Consider the following 17,321-nt stretch of genomic DNA (forward strand, 5'->3'; position numbering starts at 1 on the left):
TTACATGTACACATACATACACATAAAAAAATAAATGTAATTATTTTTAATGTGCATTGATGAAACAAGAGTGATTTAAGACATGAAATGGACTGAATACACATAATTAATTTAAAATCTACACAACTCTTAACAGGATATGAGTCTTTCACCCACCTTCCATGACTAATGGTCCCAGTTACTTTTAAAACTATGTGTGAGTGTGCCCTTGTGAGTTTATGCACATGTAGTAGCTGCAGTGGCCAGAAGAGGGCATCAGATCCTTTGGAGGGGAGTTATAGAAGGTTGTGAGCCTTCACATGGGTGCTGGAATTCAGGTCCTCAGGAAGAGCACTAAGTGTTTTCAACAGCTGAGCCATCTCTCCATCCCCATCTTAGTTACCATTGTTAAGAGCAATGAAAATTATGTTTTCAAATAAAGGCTAGAATGATTTCATTTCCATCAGCCTTCCTCATTTCCTCATTGGAAAGCTGATGAATTAAATCTCACTAGAAGATGGTTTACACTAAGCGATCTCAGAACTACTTTGATATGATAGCTTGCACTATCACCATCAAATGTAAGCACTCTTCACGTTAGCTCACAAGGCTCTTTCTAAAGATCACTCATTAACATGTTGAAGAACAAGATTTTTTTTTTTTTTTTACCAAGATAAAACATTTAGAAAATTTTCCCGTGCTTCTTGAGAGATTTTTTGGTGATGCAACCCCTGTGGAGAGAGGCCTGAGATCTTGGCTTTGGATTTGCTCTTAGAGTCAGCCAGCTTGTGAGTCAGTTGAGGAGAATGAGTTGCGCTTCCCTGCTGTTCCCTGGCATTTTCATGTGAAGGAAGAAAGGTGTATTTTGGCTCAGAGTTTCAAAGGTTTCAGTATGTAGTCACTTGACTTCACACACTGGAGCAGAACAGTGGTGGGATTATGTGTTGTGGCAGGATAATTCTTATCACCAAGGACAGGAGGAGAAACCAGAGGCTTGCTATAGCCCCCAAAGGCCTACTCCTACTGATCTAGTTCTGCTTGCTCTACCCTTCCTTATAAAGATTCTGTAGAGTCTCAGAATGGAACTAGTGGCTGAGAGAAGAAGAATTCAGAAGGTGAGCCGAGGGGAACCACTGATGTGTGGTGGCTGTTTCTGTTGCTGCAGCAGAACACCTGAGATGGGGTACTTTAGAATGAAAAGCCAATTTTGACTGAAGGTTACGGTAGTCTGCGTGTTCAAGGCCTGGTGATAGTGTTGGCATTAATATTCTCTGCCGAGGTGTTTGTGTGGTTTTAGCTCATGGCAGAAACCAGCAGTACAGGTTAGAAGGGTAGACAAAGATCCATGGGCATAAGAACTCACTGGTTCCAGGCAGAACTCATGAGGCTATCATCTCTTTATTCAGACATCTCACTTGGTGGGAGAAACGTGAGCTGTCCTCTTCATTTTTAAATGCTGGGGTTAAAATTGTTGGATAAGAGAGAAGTTTGGTACTAAGGTGTTCTTTAGAGAAAAGTCACAGGGTGGGAAAGAATGAGTGTATGCTGTGGGGAACTTTTGCCGAGTTTCTCTTTCCCCATTGTGTGCGTGCAGTCGAATCCCATCTCCTCAGGCTCCTGGCATTCTCTGAACCCCCTGCTCTCCTTATGCCTCCCTTAACTCTTTTGGCTTATTCTCTATGTTTCCTGCCCTTTACAGTTCAGTTCCAAAGGCTTCAGGCATGAAGTTATGCAGGAGGACCTCAGCCTGCATGTAGAGGATTTCCTCACACCAGACTGAGGTCATACAACCTGGGCAAGAATACTAAAGATAGTGCTGTTAACTTTGGTTTAACAAAAAAGAAAACAAATGCACATAATGATATGTTACTGTGGTCTTTAGATTCTATTTGGGGGGTCCAGATGATCTCATAATTCAAAAGACCCCAATTCCTAGAAAAGGATGAAGATCTGATGTCAAGGAACACATTAACGGTGTAAAGACAGCTCCAAAAGGTGAGAGAGTTCCACCACGGATCTGACACAAGGGAGCAACACACATCTCAGGACAGTCCCTAGTGGTGAGGGCTTGGAGGGATCTTTACATGGGGTCATATATATGTTCAAAACTGACTGTTTATTTTAAGCTTTTATTTACCATGAAATGTAGCTGCATAAGCTACCATTGTCATTTAAGCAAGGCTCCTGGAATGCTTTTGAAAAGCTAATTATTTAAAAAATTTCCTTAGATTAGGATCTGAAAAGCATTCGATTACACATCTGACCAGTCATAGAATTTTGTTTTTGTGCTCCAGATTTATGACAATTTAGTTATAAATCATGATCATGTTTTAATTACAATCTCATCCAGCTATATTATTATGTTATGAGCTGAATATTTGTGCAGCCTCAAAATTTATCTATTGAAATCCTATCCTCCAATATTGGAGCATGGAAGAGAAAAATTAGGTCACAAGGATGGTACCCTCCAACAAAAACTTACTGTCTTCCTCTGTGTTCCCCACAATTTGGGACAGCAAGAAGGCCACCACCTTGATCAGAATCTAACCTACTAATATTTTAATCTTTGAGAAAAACTCTAGAATTTTGAGAAAGAAATTAAAATCACCCAGCCTGTGTTTTGTTGCAGCAGCCTGAGTTCACGGGTGCATTTATAAAACATACCTGAAGAGCATGAAACAGGAAATAAAAATTAATAAATATGAGGTACAAATTTGGGTATGTGTTTTTGTTTTATTATTCCACACGTCCTTTCCTTATCCCAGCAGACATGTCTATGTATATATCCTGCTATGGAGACAACTCTTTCATGAATTACAGAAATAATCTCTGAAAGCATAGTTTCAAGACAACTATGAAAGATGATTATAGTGATAAAAGGATTATGATATTTTTTGGTAAATGGTTGTTAAAAAAAATAACTACCTTTTATATCTACTTAGAAATTAAAAACAAATGATAACATAGATACACCCCAAGTGCAAATTTACAAAGACACACTTGGGGCTGGAAAGGTGGCTCAGTGGTTATGCGTACTTCCTGCTCTTCCAGAGGACCTGGGTTCGGTTCCCAGCACACATATCAGCACTCCTATCACACCTGTAACTCAAGCTTCAGGATCTGACACCTTCTTCTGGCTTTCATAGTCACCTGTATGCATGTTCACATGCACATATAAATACACACATATGAATAAAAAATGAAACAAACAAAAGACGCACTTGAATACAATCCATTATACATTGTCTAGAAGACAAAAATATAACAGTTGCTACAAACAGCATGTTGATAGGACAGAAGGAACCACCAACTAATTCGTCATGCTATAAAGGTATGGTAAGGCACTTCGGTAGGTGTGACTGTGATATGTAAAAGAATGAAAGCTAAACACGTGTTTTAATACAGGAGTGGAAATTAGGCCAACATAGTCTCACCTGACTCTGTTTAGGTCGAATCCTACAGGCAGAGTCAAAGCCAGTAAAGACCTAAGCACCCCTGTTTCCATCAGAGCAGCCTGCAGATGTATCAGTCCAGGGAACAGAACTCACCGAGGCATGATGCCGTTTTAAGAGATGCATTAGAGAACAACAACAAGGGAGAAAGGCAGAGAAGTGATGAGCCTTTCTGTAAGTGATGGGGTGTGATCCCCAAATATGCGAGAGCAAGATCTTTGGTACTGAGATAGAAAACTCTGTAAAGGCAACTCGTAATGAGCTCTGCCGAGTTGTCAGTACACATTTGAGAGCAATAAGCTACCGCAAAGGGATGACTATCACAAGACCTGACAGACTACAGTGAAAACAAAGTAGTTTGAAACAGATCTTGACTTTTTTTTTTTAAAACCGGTTAAGTCCTGAACACTTCCTGGAATAAACTCTTGATTCCTTACCTTGCCGTACTTCTGTGCGTAGGAGCCAGTAAGGAGAGAATGGAAGACAATGATGGTTTCATCCAAGTCCCAGACAAACACACGCTGAGGAGAAACAGGCAGCGTTAACAAAATGATGGTTTAAGAACACAGCTCTTTACAGTTAGAAGATGTGTTTGCTATATGCAGCCTTGACTGGTCTACATCAAAATCACCTCCTTCCGTTATTTATTCAGTTTTCATTTGCCAGGTCTTCATAAGAGCTGGGGATGTGGGTGATATAAGTGATCAAAAGCTTAATGGTCAGGTGTCCTGATCTGAATGAATACTGCTGACATTTGATTATAGTTACTATGAAAAAGATTCTACCTTTATGATAGAAGGGAGTCTCAATGTTGATATATATTTATAGTTTTAGACCTCATGGATTCATACAGTTGGAATTTATAGAGGAATTAAATATTTTCAAAACAGTCTATGAGTAGCCTTTAAATAGCAACTGTAAAATGTTGACCCTTGTATCACCTAGGCTGGTGAATGTGGTGTTTGGCCTGCAGGGACTCATGAGAGATTTCAAAGGACTCAACAAATTTAGGAGATTACGCCCAAACATCAGGGGTTTGACTCTGGGAGAGAATTTGGAGTTTGGACCACACTAAATGATACTCCAAAATTACAGGATGGTGAATTCCCTGGAATAGACCAGCGTCTCTGGCCCACTCCCTGTCCATTGGGCTCTCTAGTTTATCATTCATCATGTCACCCACCAGGCTCCAGAATGCATTTCATCTCTCAAGTATAGTCTCATAAATCTCTTAGGAAGAGGAACAATGTCTGTTACTTGATTTGAGGTACAACTGGAAATTAATTTTTTTCTCCAGTTAAACTATGTGATTATGTAATTGTGTAACATATTATAGTTAATGATAGTTTCTCAGTGTTTTATAATAGACTCTCAACTTGGGTAATGTCGTTATATCTCAAAAGAGCTCACAAATGGAAAAATGCATTAAAAGTTCACAAATACAATATATATTCATTAACAAGATTTTACTATTTTCCGTTCTACACAGATTGCTTTTATCTTCTTAAAAATCTATTTTCTTGGGATATTATTCCACAAATAATAGCTTTATTTTTAGCTCTTTTTAATCTGTTTGGATCAAAAGATGAAATTATGTTAGTCTTCAACTTTCAAAGTCTGCTTACCTTTGATGTTACTGCTTTAAATTTTGCTATTATGATAGACAAAAATCTCAAAATTCAAACTGATAAATTACCTAAGACAAAACAGGTCCATTCAATTTATGATACATATTTTAATTTGGAAACTTACTAGTTTGTAAAGTATGGACTATACCATTCAGTAAAATCAAGAATCTTATGTTCCTTAGCAATAATCAGGCGTACCTCCAGGTCACTGTCCGGAGGTGGGGAGGGATTGTTTTTCCGGCCTCTTCCTCGAGACTTTGAACCAGAACTTCTACATGTTCTGTCATCAAGATCTTTGATTGGTGTGGAGGGGCTCTGCACCGTATCGAACTCTCCTATAAACAAGTTTGTATCAAGAAGAGCAGCTGAGTTTAGAATAACTACAAGTATTCATTATTACTTAACAAATCCCTGTACATTAACGACAAAAATCATAGTTCAAATATGTAAAGTTGTAATTTAGTCAAACAGTTTTCCAGGTCATATGAATTGCTCATCGAAACCTGAATGCCTTTAACATACCAGATACCTTCAGCTTCCTGTCAGCACTTTCACCTCCATTGTTACCCGTGTTTAGATCTAGCCTCACCTCCATTTGGGTCACATTTCAGAAAACAAGATGTCTTCTGGCTCAGTCCCATGCTTCACTTGCAAACGTGACTGGCCAGCCCCACCTCTTCCTGAATCTGCCCCATCACTTCATTCCTGTCTGATCTTCCCTTGGCACTCTGCCTTTTACCTGGGCCACGGGCAAATCTAAACCTTGCTGTCTTCTCTCTCAAATGAAACTCCTCCTTAAGACAATAATCCGTACTAGTGCTACTCAACAGAAATAAATGAAAGCCCCAAGATGGATCACACAGTTTTAAATTTCTAGCAGTTACATTAGAAGGCAAAAAGAGACACGTAAAATTAACTCACATGTATTAACTCAACATTTACAAAATGTCATTTTGGTATGTAATCAATATATAAAATTAGCAAGAAAAATTTTACCTTTATTACTTTTATAACAACTTTTTGAAATATTGTGCATATTACTGTTATTTCAATGTGTGGTATCTGTGTTGTAAGTGCTTGGTAGCCATGAACAGACAGTGGTCACACAACTGTATGGTACAGTTCCTTCTACTGCCTGATAAGCCAACTTAATAAAATATAATTTCAGTTCACCAAAACTTGAATACACATACTTTACTGAGTGTTCTGAATAACCATCAGATTGTCAAAATCAATATACAGGCTCAGTCCTTATCTTTCTAGACAGGTGATATCTTGGATCCTATTAAACACCCCCCCGCCATAGTTAGTATTTGGCAGCTGATAGCTAATGGATTGCTAATTCTAGCCTCTCTCTCAAATGCCTTTCTACCTAGGAGTCTCAGAATCTTGGCCTGTCATGCTCAGGGCAGGTATCAAGGAGCTCTGGTATTCCTGCTCTACACATTCTGCATGCTGTAAGCATCTCATATGCTAAGGCCTCTGTCAGTGAGGACCCAGAACAAGTCACTCCTCCACCCAGCCAGCATCTGAAGTTCAGACGCTGTATCTAATTGGATTCTGTATGTCCATAGGTCCCTGAAATCCAGACTCATAAAGTTAGTGACCATGAATCTTAAGAAGCAGGAAGCACTGCCCAAGCCAGTGTTAAGATAAACAGCCTACACAAGGCACAGTGTAACAAGTCATCTTGTACTTCAAGGATTTCACTCAATTTCACTGGACCTCAGTTTCAGCATATATTGAATTCTCGATAGGTAGCTTTTTGAAATCATTGAGGATGAATCAGATTTGTATTTAATTTAAAACATAAGTGTAAAATGAAAATCTCTAGATAAGAAAATCTCTGCATTAAATTTAAATGATGTGTTGCTAAACAAAAAGTATTATGATAATCTTAATTTATCATTGAATTTAAAATAAAATTTAATAAAATAAACCACAGGGCATTAAGTAATTCTGAACAAATGGCACATTGAGCATGGCTTTTCTGAGAAACAGTAATCATTACAGAACTAGCATCTTACCATGTCTTTTGATAATTATTTTATTTTTATTTGGGAAGTACTGTACAGGATCAAAAATATATCTTAGCTGTCTTTCCCTATAAACAGATGGTGGGGGAAAGGGGAGTGATAGAGGGACTATAAAGAGGGATGGCTAAAACCAAGGGTATTTGAGGGTCATATGGAAACCTAATACAGTAGAAACTTCCTAAAATGTATACATAGATGAAGATTATCTAAATAAAGTTGCCAAATAGCAGGGGAGACAGAGCCTCAACTGGACATCTCTCATCACCAAATGAAGCTTCCAATGCCAGGGATGGGGTACATCTAATCAAGTTGTTGGCCAAAAAGGATCCATGGAAAACCCCCCAAAACCCAGGCTATTGCTGGGGCTATTGGTGGCCCTATTGCTGAAGACTATATCTACACAACGCATTGAACATGGAGAAGTTGAGCTGGTGCCTACCTAGAGCCTTCACCCCATTTGACTAAGGTTTATTATACTGGAAGGTATTCTTCAGGTTACCAAAGGAGAAAGGTAAATACCAACCCAGCTATAAACCCTTTGATCCACAAAGGTGATCTGCAGGCAAGATGCACTAATGTAATGGCAGCACAAAGCCTATGAGACAAACCACCCAATAGCTGATTGGATTTAGGGCCCACTCCATGAGATGGAACCCATCCTTGACACTACTCGTGTGGTGAAGAAACTGAGACTAGATAGTCAAGGACCCAGAGGAAAACCAAATACTGCTGTTATGCTAAAGGAACCTAGCACAAAATATGACTCCTAGTGACATTCTGCTATACTCGTCTATCAATGTCTTGCTCAGTCATCATCAGAGAAGCTTCCTCCTGCAGTATATGGAATAAACACAGAGACCCACAGCTGGACAATGTGCAGAAAGTGAGAGACCTTTGGACACTCAGTCCAAAACAGGCTGTCTCCGTCAAATACCTCCACTTAGGGTTCATGAACCTCGTCGAAGAGGCAGTAGAGAGAGTGTAAGAGCAAGAAGGGATGGAGGATACCAAGAAAACAAGGCTTTCTCAACACAACAGGGCTGATGTGTGAACTCACAGAGACTGTGGCAGCATGTACAGGGCCTGCACAGGTCTGGGCCTGATGAAGTCCCAGAGCTGAAAGGGGAAGTAGATATAAGTCCTTATTCCTAGCATATAAGCAATCTCCAATTAAAACTACTCTCAAATGAAAATTAATTTTCTCCAACAGAGTCTCACTGGGTATGCAAACCACACGTAAGGGCAGGTCCCATCCTTAGCAGTAGATGGCCAGCAGAAAACCAACTCAATGGTATTTCCAGCGGATTTTTTTCTCATAATGTTTTTTCTGGGCGTTTCTCCCTTCCTTCCTTCCTTCCTTTTTTCCTTCCTTCCTTCCTTCCTTCCTTCCTTCCTTCCTTCCTTCCTTCCTTCTTTCCCTCCTTTCTTTCCTTTTTGTCTTACCCTACAGTTCTTTTACTTATGTACTATGTTTTTTTTTTAAATATATACTATATATTTTTAGGTGATTTTTGTGTATGCCACTGTGTGTGTCTCTACATCTATATGTGTTTCTGATGCATTTTTGGGGGGGAAGCTCTTTGTTTTTCTGCTTGTTAAGTTTTATTCGTGTTTGTTTCTTAGTATTTTTTGGGGAGTGACTATTTGTTTTCTAATGAGAGAGAGCAAGAAAGGGTGTAGCTAGAGTTTTCCTGCCTGGCCCACAGTCAGGATAAATCTCTCTCACCTGCCAGTCCCACAGCTGCTCAGACCCAACCAAGCAAACACAGAGACTTATATTGCTTACAAACTATATGGCCATGGCAGGCTTCTTGCTAACTGTTCTTATATCTTAAATTAATCCATTTCCATAAATCTATACCTTGCCACGTGGCTCATGGCTTACCAGCATCTTCACATGCTGTTTGTCATGGTGGCGGCTGGCAGTGTCTCTCTGACTCAGCCTTCCACTTCCCAGCTTTATTCTCTCCTTGTCCTGCCTGTACTTCCTTCCTGGCCACTGGCCAATCAGTGATTTATTTATTGACCAATCAGCAACACACTTGGCATACAGACCATCCCACAGCAAAAGGGTGTGGATTTGGGTGAGTAGAAAGGTGGGGAGGATCTGGGAGGAGTTGGGGGAGGGGAAACTATAATCAGGAAAAATCCCTTTTCAATAAGAAATGAACTAAAATCATAAAAATATGTTTTTATATAAATGCCATTTTCTCTTAAAATATTACTGGCACAGATCATTGTACCTCTTCCACTATCATCACTGATAGGATAGACAGTACAACAATAAAATGTTTTAAGTACAAGTTTGAATATTGCTTCCTCTTTCAGTAACTCATATTTCAGCTTATTTGGATAGGCTTTAGATATTTGAATGCATAGTAACCTTTAAGTAAAACCACACAAACCCTTTTCTGCCTTCCACTATTATAGTAAAACAAAAATTTCCTTAGGTTACTAAATCTTGCAAATCTAATACCCTCCTTTAAATAACGTGATCCAAATTAATTCTTACTCTAAATTTTATTTTTATTTATGAGTCCGTGTGGATGTGGGTATGGGTGTGTGTACATGTACACTTGTGTCCATGAAAGCCAGAAGATGACATCAGATGCCCCGAGCTGGAGTAACAGCTGTTTGTGAACCACCAGACATGGGTACTGGGAACCAACTCAGATTTGTCTGCATGAGCAGGAAGTGCTCTTAACCATTGAGCTAGCTTTCCAGCCCCAAACTAACTCTTACTTTAAAAGCAAGCTTAAACAAAACTCTTTTGGGATGGCATTTATAAAACCTCTCCATTTTTTGCAAACACACACACACACACACACACACACACACACACACACACACACACTCATCTTTCTCATTTATTTGTGTTTGTTTTGAGACAAGATCTCATGCTAGTTTCAAACTCCCTGTGTAGTTAAGGATGACACAGAACTCCTGATCCTCTTGCTTTTTCCTCCCAAGTGCTGGAATAACAGGTGTACATGTGACTCTGGACTTTATAATTTTTTTGTAGATCAATTTTAAGGTGCTATGTATAGAAAAGTAACTTTTTACTTTCGGTAGCAGTGTAAGAATTGAAAGAAGAGAAAATTGCAAACTTCCAATCATTGTCTTAAGTTGCAGGCAGGGTAGCCGGTGGCAGACTGGGTCCATACTGAAGGAATTAAGCAGGAAGAAGTCAGCTATTTAAACCTGATATTCAGCAACTATCACAGTGTTGAAGGGAAAATGGGGTCACAGGAAGTGTGTGGATTTCTAGACACAAGAGAATCTGTTCCCGTTGATTCTTTGCCAGTTTAGTAAAGGATCTTAAAAGTGCTTGAAGAATACAGAGAAAATGTGGCAAAGGGGTTTTCATGAGTGTACAGCAGACCTTTGGAAGAAAACTGTGAAGAATAAGCCCATTTTAATTAAACTCTTGGTCTAAGCAAGCACTGCCTTTTAAATAGAAGTATAAAAACATGTGTTTGGCTTCATTCCCAGCTCATTATGTTGGTGAGAAGTCAGAGTGATTTTCTGTTCTTTCCTTAATTTGTCTAGAATTCCCTCAAGTACATATGTCATACTTTATCCTTTCTGCTGATTGTTATTTAAATCAGGAATCTGTTAGGTGGCTATGAGTAAAGCTGATGTAATATGCTGTCTGTGTGCATGTCAGCTCTTTCCCCTCTTGGGTATCTATCTACACCCAGCACTGGCATTGCTGGGTCAGGGGAGACATACATTCATCTTGTATAGATGCAGGTCTTCAGAGTGGAATTATCAACTCACTACCCCCATCAGCATCAGCATCCCCATTATTCTTTGCTACTCCCTGCTATTGTGAGCCCTTACTTCAAACTTGGAGGATGCATGGGGATAAGTGATCATTTTAAATAGAACTTTCATGACAAGTAATAACGAGGAACGTTTTCAATCTTTTAAAACTTGTTATTTTCGTGTGATTTGTTCATTGTGAACGTGTGTGTGTATGTATGTGTGTTTGTGTACATGCATGTATGTGTGTGAGAGACACACAGCAATAGAGACAAAACAGACAGACACAGAGAGACAGATAGAGAGAATAAAACCTCACCCTAACACAGAACTTATATCTTATTATTATCTTATAATTATGGAAGAACTGTTGACATGATGGACCTAATTAGCCAGCAACAATCAGCCACTATTTGGTGGTGTTGATATGATTCCAAAATTTTTGCTTTAACTGCTAGACTAATATTTACCACTCCAAATAGCACCAGTTTCTACTGATCAAGAGAGTCCTCTAACAAACCACCAGAATGAACGAAAATATTGAGAATCCATGCATCTGACATAACTAAGACATATAAAGAACCCAAACCACCCAGTGCTAAGACAACTAAATAACCTGACAGAAACAAGAAGCAAGGGGCTAGAGTAGACATTTCTCAAAAAGAAGATATAGAGATGGTCAATCGGTACATGAAAAAGATTTAAAAAATTAGAGAAATAAAATTAAAACTATACATTTAAACTCACACTTGCTAGGGTGTCTATCATCAAAGAGGAGAAAAGATATCTAGAGTTGGAATTGATGTGGACAAAAGACCACTGTCACTATGGCATTAAGAGGGCACTATAGAAGTGCCTCAAAAATGAAAAACAGATTGTGTGAATGACTTAGCTAATCTGCTAAGATGTATCTGCCCCCCAGGTTTATTGATAAGTAATTTTAAATATATTTTAATTAAACTAGAATTTCATCACGTTTCTTTTTCCCTTTCCTTCCCCAGCCACCTCTATCTTTCCCATCCCCACTCTCCAATTGGTAATCTCTTTTGCCTTATCACTGCTACATATATGTATGTATATATATGCAAAAGTATATAAATACAACTTGATGGGTCCATTTTTGTTGTTTGTGTATGTACGGTTTCAGGACTGACCACTCTGTGTTGGGATCAACAAGACAGCTCATCTCAGAAGAAAGTGAATTCTCCTGCCCCAAGAAATGGGGTCAACCTAAGTTTCAAGACATAAGACGTGTGGATGAAGAAAGTAACACACACACACACACACACACACACACACACACACACACACACACACACACGGTATTCAACCTCAAAGGTGAGAGAAATCCTTCCCTTTTGTAACAACACAAACGGCACCGAAGTCCATCATACTAAGTGAGGTAAGTCGGGGGGAACATAAAGATGAGTATTACAAGATCTCATTCATATATGGAGTATGATAAACTTGCTCCCATAGAAATCAAGTGTAGAATGATGGTTAGCAGAGTGAGTGGGAATGGGCTGGGTAAAGGGGAAATGTCAGAAAATGGATATCGTATTTATAGGTTAAGTTGAAGACATTTATTGTACAGTGTGGTAAGTCTGCTAATTACAAGGTATTACAGCTTTGAAAATTGCTGAGCTATTTTTAGCTCAAGTGATTTATCATCACCACAGAAACAAAGCATACAAAGTATTGCATGTATTGGTTATCTGCATGTAGTCATTTCATTTCTCTCTGTATGCAAATTTCAAAACAATATGTCATACCTGATAAATATGGACAGGTTTTTACTTCCAATTTAAAAACTTCCAAAGGAGTCATATAGGTTTTTAACTGTTGTGTGTGAGAGAAGAGGCCTAACGATTCATCGAAAACACTTCTGAAAAGTAAAAGAGCCTTTCCTGTGGAGGGCATAGGCTGACAGTGAACATCCATTCACAAATAGACTGAGCTCTGTAACTTCTGAAGGTGCTGTCCACTCTCCATCAAAGAATCAAGCCAGGACTGAGAAGATAAAGGTCACTGAACACTTGCTGATACTGGTTTAGAGCTACTGATTCTAGCATCTCCACCAATATTTGCAAGGGCACAATACCAAGACATACGTGACAAATGTAGAAATTCAAGCGGTCCTCTCCCTGTATATCCTCTTGCCAGTATCATGGAGAAGATCTTGTCCTCTGCTCTATGAAGTTTTTAAAGGCTGCTAATTCATGCCCAAGAAGCTAGCTTCCTTCTGAGAGGGAGGGGCTTTACTAGCTCCTTCATTCAAATTGAGCACTTGTTAAGTTCAGTTAGCTAATGCCCTACAGTGTTTATGGAGGACTGCAAGTCAAGGATAATATTGTTACACATTATTAACCACACTTAATTTTTTTTAATGTTTAAAATATTTGTAAGGAGGAACTGTAAAAATATCTTTCATCTTCAATGCTGACTTTCAGAATGCAAATCAAAACCATAAATTTACCTTAGATAAACTTCAATGCAAAAGGCAGAGAAAGATCTTTATAAGAATAATGAACTAGAAATGTCTGCTTTTAATCAGTGTGGTAGTGTGCCTTTAAATCCATTGTCAAGCTACCTAATAAGGTAAAATAAATAACTGAATGCTATTTGCAATTTCTAAATAATATCAGTCATTACCAGCTGCCTTGGGCTTTTCTAGGCAATTGAATAATTACCCTTTAATCAGCACAGTAATGAAGAACTGCCCTTTGTAAGTTTTGGATATTTAGCTCCAACTTTATTTCATTAGGTTTATCTGTAAATCAGAGCAAGCAGCTGTCGTCTATTGAACATAAGGCTAAGGTATGTTTCTCCTTTAAACATGGAAGGGCACAGTGAATGTTCTATAAGAAATTGTGGACCTAATTGTCAGGTCTGGTCTGTAAGTCCAAAAATGCACAATCAGTTAATGGGAAATTCTTTTCCTGCCCTGGAACTAAATCCATCAGATTTCACCATTAATAAAGAAAAAGCCTATAGTTATGAATTTATTTGCTTTTGGGATGCATGCCAGGTCTGAAAAGGCTAAAATCAAACTAAAGACTTTGAGAGAAGATCATAGAATTCCTCAAGAATCACGAGTGTGACAATAATGGTTACTAGAGGAAATAAGTTCTCTGTAATTTCAGCACAAAGTCTGATGGGATCTGAAAATGGTGCCAGATTGTATTTGTTGACACCAGCAGCCAATAGAAGAGGAAGAAATGCTGCATTCTGACAGTGCATACAGCAACATTGCATTGTAATATGTCCCTTTCACAGTCCACCAAGCAGCGTGAGCGCTTGCCTGCATTCGGTATTTTCTTAGTGTTAACAAAAGAGATATTCTTAGTGCTGGGAATGGAAATTCTTTCTGGGAGAGAAACTTGGCTATGATTAGATAGAAATTTGAATACAATCAAACTTGAACTAGAGCTGTGCACCTCACATGGCATACTGAGTGTGCAAAGAGTTTTTCTTCATGATAGCTGTAGTCTGGTCAGTTCAGATGCACCCACCTCATCCTGTCTGTTTCTGTCTCTGAACCTGATGAGAAGCACTTCTGTGGTTTTGTCCTTGTGCATTCCCAATGGGGAAATCTCTCTGATGCTATAGAAGGAGTATGCAAGCATCATTTTGTCTACAGCATCCCCACTACTTACTAAACATGGATTCTGACAAGTCTTTCAATAAAGAAAAGATTGTTGAATGAGGATAAAGACGGATTTGGAACACAGGACTAAGGCTGGGATTAATGAGTGAGGCTCCTAGGGCAGAAAGTTGAAAGAGCTTGAGATTGAGCATTTTACTAAGATTTTGGGCCCCAGCTGCCTCACTGGCCTCAGTTTGGGGCTGGCTGTGCTTTTAGTACAGTGCTCAGAGAGACAGAGGATGGAGAAAAGCCTGAATAGAAGATTTAGGAGAAACAAGAGCCAGGAACTCCATGGCAAAGACTCCCCTGAGGATTGAGTTCAACCTGGTAGATTCAGTCCAGGCAGGTCCAGTCCCCTCCTCCCAGGCTGAGCCAAGTGTCCCTGTATAAGCCCCAGGTTCCAAACAGCCAGCAAATGCACTGAGGACATGTCCTGGTCCCACTGCCTGGATGCCTCCCAAACAGATCAAGCTAATCAACTGTCTCACTTATCCAGAGAGCCTGATCCAGTTGTGGAGATGGGAATGAGGGGTGGGCTGGGGGGAAGGTGGGGGGCAGGAGTGGGGAGAACAAGGGCATCCGTGGATGATATGTAAAATTAAATTAAATTATAAAATAAAATTAAAAAAAATAAAAATAAACATTAAATAGGTAAATATTGTTTAATGAAAATCAAATGCTATCTATATCTGTGTTTGAGTAAGTTATAATAATTAGTCTCATTTAGGAATGGTTTTATTTTTCCTGCCATTCATGGGGAAAACATGAGTTGAGATGATTTTCTGGAATAAAATGCTAAAGATGAAAAAAAAAAAGAAAATCTAATAAAAATATTATCAATGTTAAAAAAAAAAAAAGAGAGCCAGGAGCTCAAGAGGAGCCCTGTATTCACCAAAGGGAAGATGTAAGAGGAAAAAGAAGACATAAGCTGCAATGGAGGGTCACCCAAGCACACTGCACTGTCTACGATACTTTTGCTGGGTCCAAAGCTAGAAATGATATGGCGGGATCAGTGAGACAGTTCAGTGGATAAAGGGGCTTGCTGCCAAGTCTGATGCCTTGAGTTTGATTTTCTGGATGTGCGGTGGAAACAGAGAACTGACTCCTATAAGTTGTCTTCCCAGGTCAACATGCATGTTGTGCTTGTGTGCATGGGCACGGCTATTTGCATGTGCATGCATGCATACCTGCACATATAAGCACACACAGACAAATAATTGTAATGGTAAAAAAAAGTTAAAAAGGGATGATGTAGTATCTCCCTTCAGCCACAGAGAATACATTTCCTGTATTCTACACTGACCCTGGAAGGCATTAAAATGTCAAACTTCATAATATTGTTTTTTCTACACATACATGCCTATGATAAAGTTTAATTTATAAATAAAGCACAATGAGAGATATTAATTAAAATAAAATATAAAAAATTAACAATAGTCTATATTAAAAGTTGTTAAAAATTTTTAATTTTTGTTATCTTTCTGTTTAATATATTTGGATTTCAGTTGAGTATGTTTAAGTGAGATGACAAAGACAATGATGGATGTTGGACCACTGCAGTATCCCAAACACAGAAGCACAATTAATTAATATGGCCATTTCACAATTCATGATATAAGTGCATCTTGACTGTTACTTGGCAGGGAAAAAAAAAAAGCTTCATTGTTGCTTCATTCTATCCACAATGGTTTACTTCTTAATCTTTGCTAAGTATTTGAGATTTTCCCTTCTTATACTAATTGCTAATTGCTTACATGCTTTCTTACTCAAACCCAAACTATTTATATGCAGAGACCTTAGTCATTGATGAAATATCATTTTCTAGAATTTGGTTGGGACCAAACAGAGACTAAATAAATAACTACTTGATTGATGAAAATGGATTGTCTTGGTCTCACTGTTGTAGCTAGAAACAATTTACAGTATTTTGGTCTCATTTCTCTGTGTTCTCCCTTCCAAACTGGAAAAAAAAAGAAAAAAGAAAAAAAAGAAACCAGCAAAGAAGTTGATTAAAAAAAAAAAGCCTCAAGTCAGAAAAATATACTTTGAACTCATTGGTATTTATAAAATAGCACAGATTCCGGGGTAGAGAAGATGGTTCTCTAGTTAAGAGTATTAGCTGCTCTTCCAGAGGATCTGAGTTCATTCCCAGCACCCACATGGCTGCTCACAACAGTCTGTAGCTCAAGTCCCAGGGTACCCAACGTCCTCTTCTGGCCTCTGTAGGTATTACTTGCATGCGGTGCACAAACATAATTGCTAGGAAAATAGCCACACACATAAAATAAAATAAAAATTAAAATATCAATCTCATGTTTTATTTGATTTTTGAAATTCCTTTATGTATACTAGATTAGAGGATCTGTGTCAGACAATATGCTTTACAAAAGTTTTGTCTGCAACTGTAGCTTGTCTTTTGGTACTTTTAACAGTGTGTTTCAAAGACAGACTCTTAATTTTATTAAATCCAATTTATTATTCCATTGCTTTTAGGGTTTTTTATAATCCTTATAATTTTATAAATTTTAGGATTGTTTAGTTATAATTTTATAAAATTGTTATACTTTTTAAGGATTGTTTATAATACCTAAAAATTATTTTTTCCCAGGATCACAAGGATTTCCTACATATTTTTCTTCTAGGAGTTTTTTTCCCCCAAAGGGTTAAGATTTACTTTGATTTTTTTGTATAAAAATACGAATTGTGATTCTTCTTTTGTACATAGATCTTCAGTTTTTCAATTACCTTTTGTTGAAAAACACTACAAATCCTCCACACAACTTTCACCAATCATTTCTCAGTGAATGTCTAATTC

The 17,321-nt window shown here is 38.3% G+C and overlaps 1 protein-coding gene across 4 annotated transcripts in view; it reads right to left on the bottom strand.

Moving 5' to 3' along the window:
* The window catches only part of Eya4 (EYA transcriptional coactivator and phosphatase 4), a 251,289-nt gene that overhangs the window by 29,870 nt on the left and 204,098 nt on the right, over positions 1-17,321 (bottom strand). For all 4 annotated transcript variants that reach the window (XM_052751178.1, XM_052751175.1, XM_052751176.1 and 1 more), the window contains 2 exons: positions 5,258-5,394; positions 3,869-3,952 (listed from right to left, as the gene is read on the bottom strand). In XM_052751178.1, coding sequence (XP_052607138.1) covers positions 3,869-3,952; positions 5,258-5,394 — 221 coding nt within the window. The remainder of the gene's footprint in view (positions 1-3,868; positions 3,953-5,257; positions 5,395-17,321) is intronic.

Source organism: Peromyscus californicus, unplaced genomic scaffold (assembly GCF_007827085.1).
Source record: "Peromyscus californicus insignis strain IS unplaced genomic scaffold, ASM782708v3 Scaffold_22__1_contigs__length_63687245, whole genome shotgun sequence".
Lineage (NCBI taxonomy): Eukaryota > Metazoa > Chordata > Mammalia > Rodentia > Cricetidae > Peromyscus > Peromyscus californicus.